Source organism: Phaeoacremonium minimum (assembly GCF_000392275.1).
Source record: "Phaeoacremonium minimum UCRPA7 unplaced genomic scaffold PA7_03_scaffold_146, whole genome shotgun sequence".
Taxonomy (NCBI): domain Eukaryota; kingdom Fungi; phylum Ascomycota; class Sordariomycetes; order Togniniales; family Togniniaceae; genus Phaeoacremonium; species Phaeoacremonium minimum.
Genome location: NW_006921053.1, coordinates 61,009 through 74,914, shown reverse-complemented (window position 1 = coordinate 74,914; position 13,906 = coordinate 61,009). Strand labels below are relative to the sequence as shown.

The 13,906-nt window shown below is 51.3% G+C and overlaps 2 protein-coding genes across 2 annotated transcripts; both read left to right on the top strand.

Annotated features, from left to right (window-relative positions):
• Positions 1 to 7,327: 7,327 nt before the first annotated feature.
• On the top strand, positions 7,328 to 8,530 carry UCRPA7_2002 (hypothetical protein; the record flags this gene model as incomplete). Its single annotated transcript, XM_007914580.1, has 1 exon — positions 7,328 to 8,530. The coding sequence occupies one exon, from the start codon at positions 7,328 to 7,330 to the stop codon at positions 8,528 to 8,530; it is 1,203 nt and encodes a 400-aa protein (XP_007912771.1).
• Positions 8,531 to 9,528: 998 nt separating this feature from the next.
• UCRPA7_2001 (putative dna helicase protein) lies at positions 9,529 to 11,313 on the top strand (the record flags this gene model as incomplete). Its single annotated transcript, XM_007914579.1, has 1 exon — positions 9,529 to 11,313. The coding sequence occupies one exon, from the start codon at positions 9,529 to 9,531 to the stop codon at positions 11,311 to 11,313; it is 1,785 nt and encodes a 594-aa protein (XP_007912770.1).
• Positions 11,314 to 13,906: the final 2,593 nt, after the last annotated feature.

The following is a 13,906-nucleotide window of genomic DNA, read 5'->3' as shown; positions in this document are numbered from 1 at the left end:
CAGGTTCCTTCAGCCGAACGGCTATCAAGTCCAAGGCTGGCGTTCGAACACCATTTGCTGGTGTCATCACAGCTGTTGTGGTTCTCCTTGCCATCTATGCCTTGCCAGCGGTCTTCTTTTATATCCCGAGCTCCTCGCTTGCTGCAGTCATCATCCACGCAGTCGGTGATCTGATCACGCCTCCTAACACTGTCTACCAGTTCTGGCGTGTTTCACCTTTCGAAGTTCTCATCTTCTTTGTCGGTGTCTTCGTCACGGTCTTCAGCTCTATCGAGAATGGCATCTACTGCACCATCTCCATTTCCGCTGCCATGCTTTTGTTCCGGATTCTCAAGGCGCGCGGTCAGTTCCTCGGCCGCGTCAAGGTTCATTCCGTACTCGGTGATCATGTCATTGGCGATGATCATCACCAGCAGTTAGGTGAATATGGTACCTTCAAGGGCCATCTGAATGAGAACCCAGCGGCTCGCAACATCTTCATTCCTATCGACCACGGCGATGGCTCAAATCCCGATGTGGAGCTTGACAGCCCGTATCCCGGCGTCTTCATCTACCGCTTCTCCGAAGGCTTCAACTATCCTAATGCGAGCCACACCCTCGAATACCTGACCTCGTACATTTTCGCCCGCACGAGACGTACCAACATTACAGCTTATGACCGCCCTGGTGACAGACCTTGGAATGATCCCGGCCCGAGCAGACGGCAACGCAAGGCCGCAGAGCGGGGTGATATTAGAGCTATTGGTATCGATCCCAACCTACCTACACTCAAGGCCATTATCCTCGACTTCAGCTCCGTCAACTACGTTGATATCACCAGCATTCAGCAGCTTATCGACGTGCGCAACCAGCTTGATCGGTACGCAAGCCCCGATGTCGTCGACTGGCACGTTGCCTGCATAAGCAACCGGTGGACCAAGCGTGCCCTCGTCAGTGCCGGCTTCGGCTATCCTGCTGAGCGACCCGATGGCCTGCACCACCGCTGGAAGTCAATCTTCAGCGTTGCTGAGATTGGTGGAGACGACTCTGCCGCGGCAGTTGCAGAGGCTCAGATCAACGAGAAGGAGGTTGCGAGACAACGCGGCCATAGGCGTGGCTCAGGCGATGTCGAGGATGGCATCACGCGCGCTGGCTCTTCGAGCAGCTCCAGCCAGGAGGTGAAACAAGACACAGCACCGACCGCGACTAGCAACAAGAAGTCCAGGCCCGTAGCTGTCCACGGCCTCAACAGACCGCTCTTCCACGTCGATCTCACGAGTGCTGTGCAGAGCGCCATTGCAAATGTCGAGGCTCGACACGAGGCTCAGGCTGAGGTGCGACCGGAGCAGGACACGCTTCCGGGCAAGCAGCTCTCTGACTAATTTCTTTCGGGTTTCTAGCTGTTGTTGATAATCTTAGAAAATGGAGCTATTGGGATAAGTTCACTTGGGAAGGACATGGTTGGATTGGGGTTCCGGGAGACATGACAAGATATCCTTGGTGTTGCACATGAATTATCATGTTTTCAGCTTATTCTTGAAATAACTTAATGATCATGAGCTGTCAAAGCTATTTACAAGATTCGTCTCCGCTTCATCTATGCCATATCCTGGGTCTGTTCACGATCTCATCAGATTTTGCTGCATGTTGTGGCTCTTGGTTTTGCTTGCTGGGTTAATCTACCTGCGGCCTTCAACATGATGGACATGCACCCTACGAAGGCGGTCGTTGAGGACGATTGAATTCTTTCACCTCAAACCAAGGCATCTCATCAGCATCACATAGACGTACAGACATCAAGCTGGACACGTTGATGACCGCATAGTGCTTCGTGACGTCAAAGGCTTTGATAATGGATATAGCTCTCGACGCCGCGGGGATCACGACATCGCCCCTATTAACCCGCAATCACAGTCCGGTGAAGGTGAAGTCATCCACCACAATAGACCCAGCCCCGACTTGGATTAGACTCGGCCTGTCACGGTCAATCACTCGCAGACTACGTGCTCCAGCTGAAGCGCCAAGCCGATCAGCTATCTGGTGAGGCTGATGATCCCCATGTCGTGACGATTTAGCCTGGTTGTGTGCTTCTTCCCCGGCCGGACATCACCAGACTAGCATTTCCGGCCGCCCATAGCTTCAAGACAAGCTATCGTAGCTTGCAAATTAGTGTCGATTGGTAGGATGTAAAGGATACATGAGGGTACATCCTTTATTGTACCGGGTGGGCTCTGAAGCCGTCCTTCACTGCCGGTGCATGTGGGCATCTAGCTCGGATCTGGAGGCCACATCTTCCCGGCATTTGAGCTCTAGGTTTGCTCACTTAAGGCAGTGCTTTCCCAAGAAGGGAACTGGCTTTTGAAAGAAATTACTGCCAGCGTCACAGAGCCGGATTTCCATATGTTCTTCCTTTACTTTGACTGGAATAACGATATCGAGACCTTGTTGATCTAGGAAACCATGATACCACAGATTGATGATCCTGGTTTGCTAAAGTGAGACTGGTGAGATTCTAGCATTAGACAAGTGTCATCAACAACTTGACCATAGAGCTATGTGCAGCATGGCTGTGGGGAGCACAGATCACCGTGAGAGGCTCAGACTAACACAGTCCGTCCATCATGGCAAATTTCAAATGATGCTTCTTTATTATGTACATCTAATCAACAGTCTGCTTTAACTCAATATCCGTAGCCAGGGTATCATGCAAATAATGTTTGTGGTGTGTCTCTGTCCTTAAACCAATACTCCAGTGGCTCACCAAGTTCTGCCACAATGTGCTGTCAACTTTCGACCGCGGGTCTCTCAGAAAATTACTTCCATGTCCGCGTCCCCTGGTCGCGTGATATCATACATGAGAAGAGTATGATCCATGTAATGAAGAATGAGCCTCCAACGTCTCACCGGCGCTGTCTCAACACGACGCAGGTGCAGACCTTTCGTTCGGCTCTCGGGAATTGGAGAAATTGCTATGCCCAGGAGGCAACAATAAGGACGCAATTTCTTATAATTAGCATCCTCCGACATCCTTGGGAGTAAATGTTCGACCCGGAAAGCTCGCTGTGGTTGTTCCCCAGCGGGGGACTGAGTCAAGGTGATGAGCGCAACTCGGCCGCACATAGAGCCGATGACCACAAGAGATAGTTCTGGGACATGCAGCAACATACTAAGACGCTGCGCGAAATGCAAGTCCCAAGGCGGGTTTTCATTTGGCCTATGGACTTGCTCGATGATGCCGCGACAAGCCAAACTCGGGATCATAGGGTCTAGAGTGAGGAGTTCGACGTCCGTTTCGTTGGTACGTATGATGCTAAGTCTGCTGACCATCTCTTGGGACAAGTGTTTATTAATCCTGGCCTCGGTCAGAGATATCGACCGTGGAACGCTGTTGCGAGCTCGCGCTCGTTCTCCAGAGGTGAATGTGATCTGCTCTTCAAGTGTAAATTCAGTAAAATGCTGGCCTGTGGCTGGCACCATTGTCATAGCCAGGTGAAAGTCATGACAATCCTCTTCGATGGCCTCGTAGTCTTGTAAACGGCTTTTGCGTGTGTCGATTCTATTGTTGGCAGCGAAGAATGTATAGTCAGAATCGGACGTGCTCGGGGCCGGGTGCCATTGGTCGTAAACCGGGGGTTCCTGATAGATATGCTCGCCTATTATACCGTCCTCAGAGCCAATCCAATTGACAGGGCCATCTGAGCGGAAGTCAGGATGGCCCTGGAAGCGTCTCATGATCTGATGGTGAGCAGCATTGTCTAGAACCTCAATTAGGGTCCGCGATATGTCAAGCAAACCCCCTGGCTGCTTGAACACAGGCCCGATCCCATGCTGAGTGCCCAGTGCTTCCTGAATTGACTTGGTTTGCTTGAAGTGTGTCAATGAGAGTGGCATTACTCCCCAGCCCCTGGCTGGCTGATGTGCCGGCAAGGTTCGCTGATATAATCGATCATAAGGCGGTACACGAACGGGTCGACTGGCGATTAGCCAGATGTCCACCATCCACAGCACACCACCGATGTCCACCGCCGCCACTTTGTCAGCATTGCCTTCTTCATCATCACAAAATGCAACGTTTGGGAGATTCTCTGCATCGCTGGCAAGAGACAGCACTATCCTCCAGTTTCGATTTCGAGATCTCAAATGCTTTTGAAGTTTCCACGCGGCTTTCCTCGCGTCCATCCTCGAGTCCTGCATATGAGAGGTTTCTGGGACATGTAGATCGTGAGGTAGCCACGGCTGATTCCCATCAGCGCTGCCATCCATTTCATCGAGATCATCCTCTCGTTTCTGGTCGGCAAGCGCGAAAGCAAATACCGTGATTTCGTGATGGTTGGTACTAACAGCGATCAGGCGGGACTGCTTGTGAATAGCAAGACCCCAGGCAGAAATACCAACATTCTCGTGAAAGAAAGGCCTTGGGGCTCCTCGAGAGAGGCCTCGCCGAGGAGACGATGGTTGGTCGTTCTTCGAACTACAACGCTCAATGTGCTTAGCAATCCTGCGCGTGTAATAGCCAATGACGTCGCCGTCATCAGTCGCACCAAGAAGAACCTCTTGGTCACCGAGCTCTCCAAGGATGATGTGATTGAACTGGTGCGGTCGCATGCGATCAAGGTATCCTCCTACCATCAGAGCTGCCTTACTTGGTCGAGGCTGTAGGATAAGATCTGGCTGTCCTAGGATGCTAGGGGCTCGTTTAGGTTGAAAGACGTGGATCTCCTCCCGATACGCCGCAAAGTAAAGGTTGTATCGCTGTGATAGAACGGTTAGATTTAGCCTAGCTCGAGCCATGCGTGGGAAGCTGGAATCGTCTTCTGAGGACATGGACATGGAGTCCATGTCTATGGCGACTCCATCTCCCAAATCCATGCCGAGCACAGCACCGAGCTCTTCGACCTCGTCGACATCGATATGCTCATCCTCATCGCCTTCATCCTCCATAGCATCGAAATCGTCATCCTCATCATCCACGCCTCCTGCAGTTCCCCATGGTTCCTGAAGCATCAGTTGAATGCCTTCTCGGACGTCAGGGCCGAACTATTGGGATGTCAGCTTCGATGTGGCCAGAGGGACTTCTTCAGATTCTGATGGTAAAATCCGGATACTAGGAGCTTTTTCATAACTTTGTGGCAGACTCTTGGCTCCTGTCGCTTTGGCAAGCACGGCGCTCAATGTGACTCGATTCGTCAAACGACATACTAGGACAGAACACTCTCGCACCGTAAAGCCAGCAGCTGGATCCCAGAAGAACGTGCAAATCCAGAACAGATCATACAGAGGAATAGAAATAATGCGGCGAATCAGAAAATAGAAGTCGAAGAGCAGGACTTACTCGGCTCTCAGCAACCTGAACACCACATCGTTGCCCGACGCTCAAGGCATCGAAGCTACGAGTGCCGACCATGATCTCGTCGCTCCCTTCAGTACACAAGATCTGGAAGGACTTATGAACTGCAGATTTGAGTAAGGCTACATTATGCTCTGGCACGAAGAACGAGAAGGCTCTGAGTGATGATGGGCAGTGAACGATGAAGCTTGGAGCTCCTGTCTGTGTCTGAGAGATGGATGTCGTTTTCATGATTGATGATTGACGATAGCTAACTGTTGGTTACTGGTTACTACCCCACCACAGTGGGGTACCCAGGTAGGTGTGTTACCTACCTTCTGGGCACTGACCATAACGGAAGGCACGAGTCGAGTTGAGGGGTAGCTTTATTGATTAAAGCATCTGTTAGCTGGGCTCATGACTTATGAGGCGAAGACTTTGCTTGAACAACTTCAAAGTCAATCAATCTCCCTTTCTAAGCCTGACTTCTTAAAGAAGAAATCATGCTGTCATAGCTGCAGCGATGTTCCGTGCGTGAGTTTGACAGGCCTCATCAGAACAAACAAGAGTTTTATATTCCACCCAACACCTTTGGCTCTGATAATCCTTCTTAACTCATTTGAACAGTATCAATTAAAAACACGGATCGCGGACATAAACAGTAAAGATAGTAACCATACGAAATCCGAAAGACTCGGGGAGGTCGCCTGTCTGATTGACAGAAGCGAGGCAGTCGACACAATTACTGATACCATGTGTAAAAGCAATAGTCGTAGATCTGTTGGTTCCGCGGGTGTCCCTTTGGCCAGACCGCTATAGTATTAGAGGCATGCTCTTGCTTGTCCTTGTTACGAAGCAAGGTTGTGGAACGCCGGATGAAGTTGGAATTATATAGCAAACTACCAACTGCAACTGTCTCGGAGCTTCCCGACCGTCGCATCTCTTCTCCGTTGCCCTGCAGATAAGAGACCAAGGATGCCTTGTCAAGCACAGATATATAGAAATTGGTCTTTCGCGGCAACCGACACATTGTTTGAATGACCAGACTATCTAGGTATCAACTCGCCCCGGGGCCAGCTTGTGTCTAAAATGCCGGATATCATTGGGTCCAATAGTGAAGGCATTGCCTAGCCATGGTTGATTTGCATGTGTTATCCACATGCTTCATCTGGCAACCGAGACAACATGGCGTTGCGCAATGTTCTGGGCTTAGGTCCCTGCATCGAAGACGTCACGACTAAGTACAACGAGAAATGGGACAAAGCAATGAATGGCTCGAGTGCTATTCAGTACTCCGACTGTTTACAGAGCACAGATCAACAATCATCTCGGATTTTCATGTGCTAAGACCATGTATAGTACTTCTCCTGTATTACTGCGTCATTGGCAATTTGCGACGGCATGTTTGAGCCTGTGGGTGCAGTGATGCGCGAAGAAACCGCAGTCGAATTGGCTGTGTGTGATTGGTTCCCTCCGTCCGAGAGCACGAGGCCAGAGTCTGCGCTAGAGGCCCCGGCACGGATGAGAATTGGCTGAAGTGTCCCTTGAAGCGGAGATGTGGAGAGAGGCTCTCACTAACGTAACGTAGCTGAGTCTGGGGGGCGCCGCCCACCTGCGACAAGCACTCCCACTGTATTGTATCACGAGGGGCGGCACCGCTCTCCGTTTCGCCTGCTGCCCGCATCCAGCGAACAAAGGCCATACCTCTCCCCAATTTACTCTTCTCCTTGCAAAAACAAACAGTCCTGCTACCAGTATCATCTTTTACAACTTCTCTAACTAGTCATTCTGCCTTTACAGAACGCCATCCGTCACAACGTTGGTTCAGCTGTCGAAAAGATTGCAGGCTCACTCTGTTAGGCCGCCGCCTGCATGTGATTTCCATCTCAGCCACCCACGCAGGCTTGTATTCGAGTCACGACAAGGTCCTGTTGTAGCACAAGGCAAATAGCTGGCTTGGAAACGACAGCAAGGAGGCATCGTTTGCCAAACATCACACACATTCAATCGCATCCGTTCACAATGACGGCGCCGAACATCACGACGCCCGATATTCGAGGCCTATTGGCCCCTCTCCTACCTTCGCTTCCCGCGGCAGCGCTGTCCACCACGCCCGCCACAGGCAGCCTGCCTCTCCTCTCTCCCATTCTACGACAGCGTGTCAAGTTGTTCTCTGCGTCGAGTACGGACCCGTGGATCAAGTTGTTAACCTACGACACGGCAAAAGCCGCCAAGCTGCCCGCGGCTGTTCGCAACGAGCGGCTGGAGCCTCATCCGGTCTCTGGAGAGGTCGAAATCGATTGGGATTATGATGTTCAAACGCAATACCGACGGCTCGATAAGGAGACTCTCCAAGCACTTGTGGTGCTTGAGGATCTAGAACTATTCTTCCGGCTCGTGTACTGTGTAGGAGATCAGGAGGGCGGCGGAGACGGTTGGAGAATCGGCGAAGTCAGCATTCCCGACAAACCATCTCCGTTCGCGTCTTTCGAAGGCAAGTCGAGCATCGAAGAGGCAGAACGGGCTTTTCGGGGAGAAGCGACGAAGCCGACAACAAACGGAACCGGTCACACGAACGGTGCGCATGCACATCGCGCCGAGGCTATGGACGAGGACGAGGACGATGACGACGACTACTGGGCTCGATACGACGCAACACCGGCTCGGACACCGGCTGTGAAGCGGTCGCCTGCTCCAATGTCAACACAAACCTCACAAGCAAATGCTCACCACAGCACGTCTGCCGAAGACGCGTACTTTGCTCAATATGACTCCGTTCAGCCTGCGATGGACAACCACGATCCCGACGAAGAAGCCAATGCAGCAGATGTTGCTCCACCGCTGGGACTCGTCCAACCTGTTGCATCCAATACATCGAGCGGGCCAGAGAAGGTGGAAGAGGTCGACTTGAACGAGACGACGGAATCATGGACATTAGCACCGTCGCCAGGTGCAAGATCAAACGAGGACGAGGAGAGGACGGCCAGCCTTGCGCACCCTCGACCTGCGTCGAGCGCAAGTTCCAACGGGTCGGTCACGATAGCCAAGTTCGAAGAGCATGCGGCGAAACGGGAGCAGAGCGAGTTTGGTATCAAGCAGCACGTATCCAGGAGCATTAGAAGTCTGTTCCTGCTCTCGCGCGCCGCTGGGATCGACCGCGAGGAGTTCGAGAGCCTCGTCAAGGCGGAGCTGGACATTCTGGGTATGGTTGAGCATGACATCTGATTGACGACTGCAGAGCGTTCGATTTATCTATTTGGCGTTGTTCGGCTATTGCATCACTGGTGCTGGTGGCATGTCTTAGTATTGTGTGGGGAGATCCGTAGCGTGCTTTCTTTCCATTGCCGTCCCAAGGGATGGTTGATTTGCATCAGTCCAGGCGTCTTTGGGGAAATGGACCTCTAAATTGGATACCATTATATCTTAGTCCTAGTATAGGAATTGAGCATTTGAACAAGAGAAATTGAGTATGACTCTCGAGAACCAAGCCGATCAGAAAGTGGAAGAATGATTAGAATTCATCACGGTGCGAATCTGTTGACCGCCCAACAATTCCAAGGTGGCATGTTTGCAGGCGAGCCACATCCAAACTTGTAGTAACTAGAATCCTCAGCTCCAACTCGAGTGCATGATGGAATTTGTTAAGACGGTCTCAGCCATTGTCAATCTGTGCCTCGGCCCCTCTGAACCCCTCCATCAACACATATGCCCCTCCATTGTCAGTCTCAAGAGCTCAGTTACTTTCTCATAAAGCAGTTAGGGTTGTAGATTAGGAACAACTATTGACTCTATAATGAACTCAATATAGATCATATCTGCATCTTCTTACAATTCTATATGAAGCTGAATGTGGACCAGTCGCTAACGATGCCAAAGCTCCCTTACCTAAGCCTCTTTAAAGGAGTACAGAAGGGTCTTCTACCAATCACGTCCATATATTTACCCGTTAACAAGTGTAATATTCTCAAACATACACAGATGCGCGAGATGATCAGCCTGGATTTCCTCCCAGCCATTCAATTTGACTTCAAAGTTACCACACATGTCTGTTCATTCATAGTTGGAGAGTTGAATAATATAATTGGTATTCTATTTTGAAAGCGCGTACCTACCTAGCTCGGAGGCTTGGTGCCTGCTTCACAACTTGTATTATACCTCGCAAAATCAACATTCTACCTCCCTGACGTCTCGCCGGCAAGCCTTCTTTGGCCCGTCTCTACGAGATGGCACTTAAAGCTGTGGATATCCCTACTTTTGCTCGCACGCAGCTTGGGCTTCTCGACGAAGAACTCAAAATTGAAATTGCGGAAACAAGCAGCCTCGTGTCTAATCACAGCCCTACGGCGCTGCAGAGAGCTGGTGTCGCCATTACAAATCTGGTCGTCTCCTCACAGCGGACCGGTCTGGGAGGCAAGACTGTGTTAGAACTGAGCCCTGATAGTGCCACCTCAGGCACCGGCGAGCTGCCTGAGCACGGTATTCGGACTGGTGACATCGTCCTGGTCAGTGAGCAACCGGCCGGTAGTGCTAAGAAGAGAGAAGTCAAAGACCTAGAGAAGAAGGGTGTCAAGGGTGTCGTGACCAGGGTACGCAGGGGAGATGTCGGTGTCGCTCTTGACGATGAGCGCGATGATTCTGTCCCAGGAGGCCGGGTGTGGCTGGTCAAGCTCGCAGACGATGTTACATATCGAAGGATGAACCAGACCATGGAAAAAATGGAGAAGATGGGCGAGTCAGAGTATTCGGTATTCACGCGCGTTCTCTTCGGGTTATCTACGCCGTCACTTGTCGCGGCAGACCTCACTACAGATCCAGAGTTTGGAAAGATTGAATGGATCGATCCCACACTGAATGACTCACAGAAAGATGCCATTCGCTTCGCTTTGGCGTCGAGAGAGATCGCTCTCATTCATGGACCTCCTGGAACGGGCAAGACACACACATTGATCGAACTGATTCTACAGATGATAAAAAGAGGATTGAGGATTCTCGTCTGCGGCCCATCAAACATATCCGTTGACAACATCGTTGAGAGGCTGTCTCCTCATAAGATCCCCATCCTCCGGCTTGGCCACCCAGCTCGGCTCTTACCGTCGGTTCTCAATCATTCTCTAGATGTCTTGACACAAACCTCCGAAGCAGGCGCCATCGTCAAGGACGTCCGGTCTGAGATGGACTCAAAGCAGGCCTCGATCCGCAAGGCCCGAAGTGGCAAGGAGAGAAAAGCTATCTACGCTGATCTACGAGAGTTACGCAAAGAGTATCGCGAACGGGAGAGGAAATGTGTGAGCGATCTCGTGCGCGAAAGCAAGGTGGTACTGGCAACCTTACATGGAGCGGGTGGCTTCCAACTCAGACAAGAAGAGTTTGATGTTGTGATCATTGATGAAGCGAGTCAAGCTCTCGAGGCCCAATGCTGGGTTCCTCTACTCTCTGCGAAGAAGGCAGTGTGCGCAGGAGACCATTTGCAATTACCACCAACCATCAAGTCCCTGAATTCGAAATCCAAGATTGAGAAACCCAAGGATAAGACCAGTTCGGGCAGGAGTACGACCTTGGAAACCACACTTTTCGATAGGCTGTTAGCTCTCCACGGCCCGTCAATAAAGAGGATGTTGACAATCCAATATCGGATGCATGAAAAGATCATGCGGTTCCCTTCAGACGAGTTGTATGAGTCTAAGCTAGTTGCAGCAGACTCCGTCAAGGACAGACTTCTCAAGGAACTTCCCTATGAGATAGAAGATAACGACGACACCTGCGAGCCACTCATATTCATCGATACACAAGGAGGATACTTCCTCGAGAAAGAGGAGGAGGAAAGCAACACAAAGGTGAAGGCATCACTCCATGGCGAGAGCAAAAGCAATGAAATGGAGGCCGCACTTGTGAAACAGCATGTCCGGAGCCTAGTAGACGCCGGCCTCAAGCCGGATGACATTGCAGTCGTGACCCCATACAATGCCCAGGTACGCCGCAACCCCCTCATGGGAGCATTATTGCATTGAAACTATAGATCATGCAAGATCCAGGTTACTGACACGGGACGAGGAATAAGCTCGCATTACTTGCCCCTCTCAAGGAATCCTTCCCTGGGATTGAATTGGGAAGCGTCGACGGTTTTCAGGGTCGAGAAAAAGAGGCCGTCATAGTGACTTTGGTGCGGAGCAATTCTGCAGGCGAGGTGGGCTTTCTCGGAGAGAAGCGCCGGCTCAACGGTAAGTCCTCACTCCACGACAAATCCTGGCACACGACCATGAGCTGAATTATAGCATCAGTTGCAATGACAAGGCCGAAACGATCACTCATAGTCATCGGCGACTCAGAGACAGTAAAGAAGTAAGTGAATAAGCTCCGTTACTTTCTTTGGCAACCTCCGTGGGGTTACCAAACAGTTGCACAGATGTTTTCGTTCCCTGAGACGCTATTGCCTGCAAAATATGTCTGACCTCGTCCGTTCTTACAGAGGAAGCAAGTTTCTGAAGAAGTGGATGGATTTCCTCGAAGACAATGCAGACCTCAGATACCCGGACGTGTCGTCGGTGGCATCCTAAACATGCTACAGGATCAATAAGTCACATCAAATAGGGGCAGATATGGAAGGCCACACTCTCGAGAGATCCGTGACCCCCACTTTGTTGCTGGACAATATAGAAGGAACCAAAGAAAATCTAATCCTGGAACACACACGGTCGTCTGCCCATCACCACGGTAATCCATCGGTAGCCTCGGGGCATTTCCCTGGTTGTTCATCTCGCATCTGCAAGCCGTAGCATTTATCCATGTCGGTCTGACAGTTGAAAAGCCCTAAGAACACACTGACCATCACCTGAACTTCCTTTCTTAAAAGAAGCAACAGCAGACCCTGGCCCGGCTTGTGTTTCAGGTTGCTTTCGCGGGGACTGTGCGCTGGGGCCCCTCTGTAATATCCTGGGATCCTGGACTGAAATCGCTTCGCCGCAGGGATCTCGCGCGGACGATTGCACGAGTGAAGATGCAAAGCAAACGGAGACACAGTGAGCATCCCTTAGAGTCACATTCGTGTTCTATGAGCTGTCGAACGTCGCATTTGTTTGTGATGGCCATTTCTCCCTCACTGATTTACAACCAAGAAACACAAGATAACCGTGCATCCGGCGTTTCGCTCACAGAGAGATTCAGGGGCGTCATCCAACATGAGAGGCTGGAGAGACGCTCTTCAGGCAACGCAGCCGTAGGAAGAGAAGATTTCCATTCGCGAGCATGCATCTTAATTGACTCCTTAATACACCGTCTGCAGCTCTAGCACAGCTTATCCGAGAGAATGTGCGAGGGGATTGGTGGTCGAGGTGCATTGCAGAATGCAATTCTAGCGCATCTTGGGAGAGCTAACGCGGGCACAACGGCGAATCATTGAACTAAGGTTGGAGATGCATATAAGTCGCCAATGTTAGACAGGACTTTTGACAACTCCCAACGGCGGGTTGTCTCGGAAGGAAGCAAGTACAGCCGGCGGCCACAGGACAGCACACCTTTTCTTATGAGACTTCATGCGGGATCAATGACAATGAGGCCTCTGATGATTTTGAAGAGGGGCTTTGCCACGACGGTCGCCTCCAGGCCGACAAGCTGTTGGGACTTAGCCTCCGAGGTTGCACATCACAGTAGCAGCCAAGCTACGCCGCATTGCAACCTCATCGGCTGAGTATAGCAATACGTGGGGAGTGCGCAGAATAGACAATGAAAAGTGTGCGTCCTCCAGCGCGAGCCGTGAGACGACATGCAGTTTGGAATTTGCTAAGATACTCCCGCACCAGGCGGACACGAGACGGGAGATCTTATTGCAAGGGCCTCCTTAAGATGCCCACACTTCGCCGACTGGAGGAGATCAAACCTCCCAGGGCTTGCAGTGACGCCTCTACTGTTGCATTGAAGAAGCTTTGACAATTCACGATGCTTGAGTCTCCAGACTCTGTTGCTTCAAGGCTCGAGCACGTCCCATGTTGGTTTCGCATAATGGTCGGCGGCGGGAGGCGATGACGAAGTGCGGATCGAACCTTTGGGTAGCATTGTCTACCTAACCCTCGAGGGCCAATCTGCCACTAGCGATTTCACTTGCGGCTGTCTCATCAACCGACACGTGGGCTATCAAGTTGCGCTGAATCCTTTCCCTTCCTGCTTACGGCTGGGGCTAGTAATATTTTTCCTCTCGTCGCTGTACAAGAAAGGGGCTCTGTCAGAAAAAATGACCACTCAATTCGAGAATCCGAACTCGGGCTCCGTAGTGTAGCATCGAAGCAAGCCGGAACCGATGATACCGAATTGGTCGCATTTGTTCTTGTCCCTCAACATGCGACAAGGGCTGGCCGTGCAGCCCGGAATAGTGAGCTTACGGAACGCCTATCAACTTTCTTTTGCCGCCACAATCTAGACCACACCTTCTGTTCGATCGGCTCACGACTGATCAACGCTGTACGGCTATCTCAGTTCCAGCTTCGCTACCTGTCTTCAAGCCGCGCCAGCCGTTCCCGCATGCAAGACTTGATCATCTGCCGCGGGACGAGGCAAATTGATCGAAGGAGATGCACACCAGCAGCCAGCGCTAACGGGACATCGTCCACA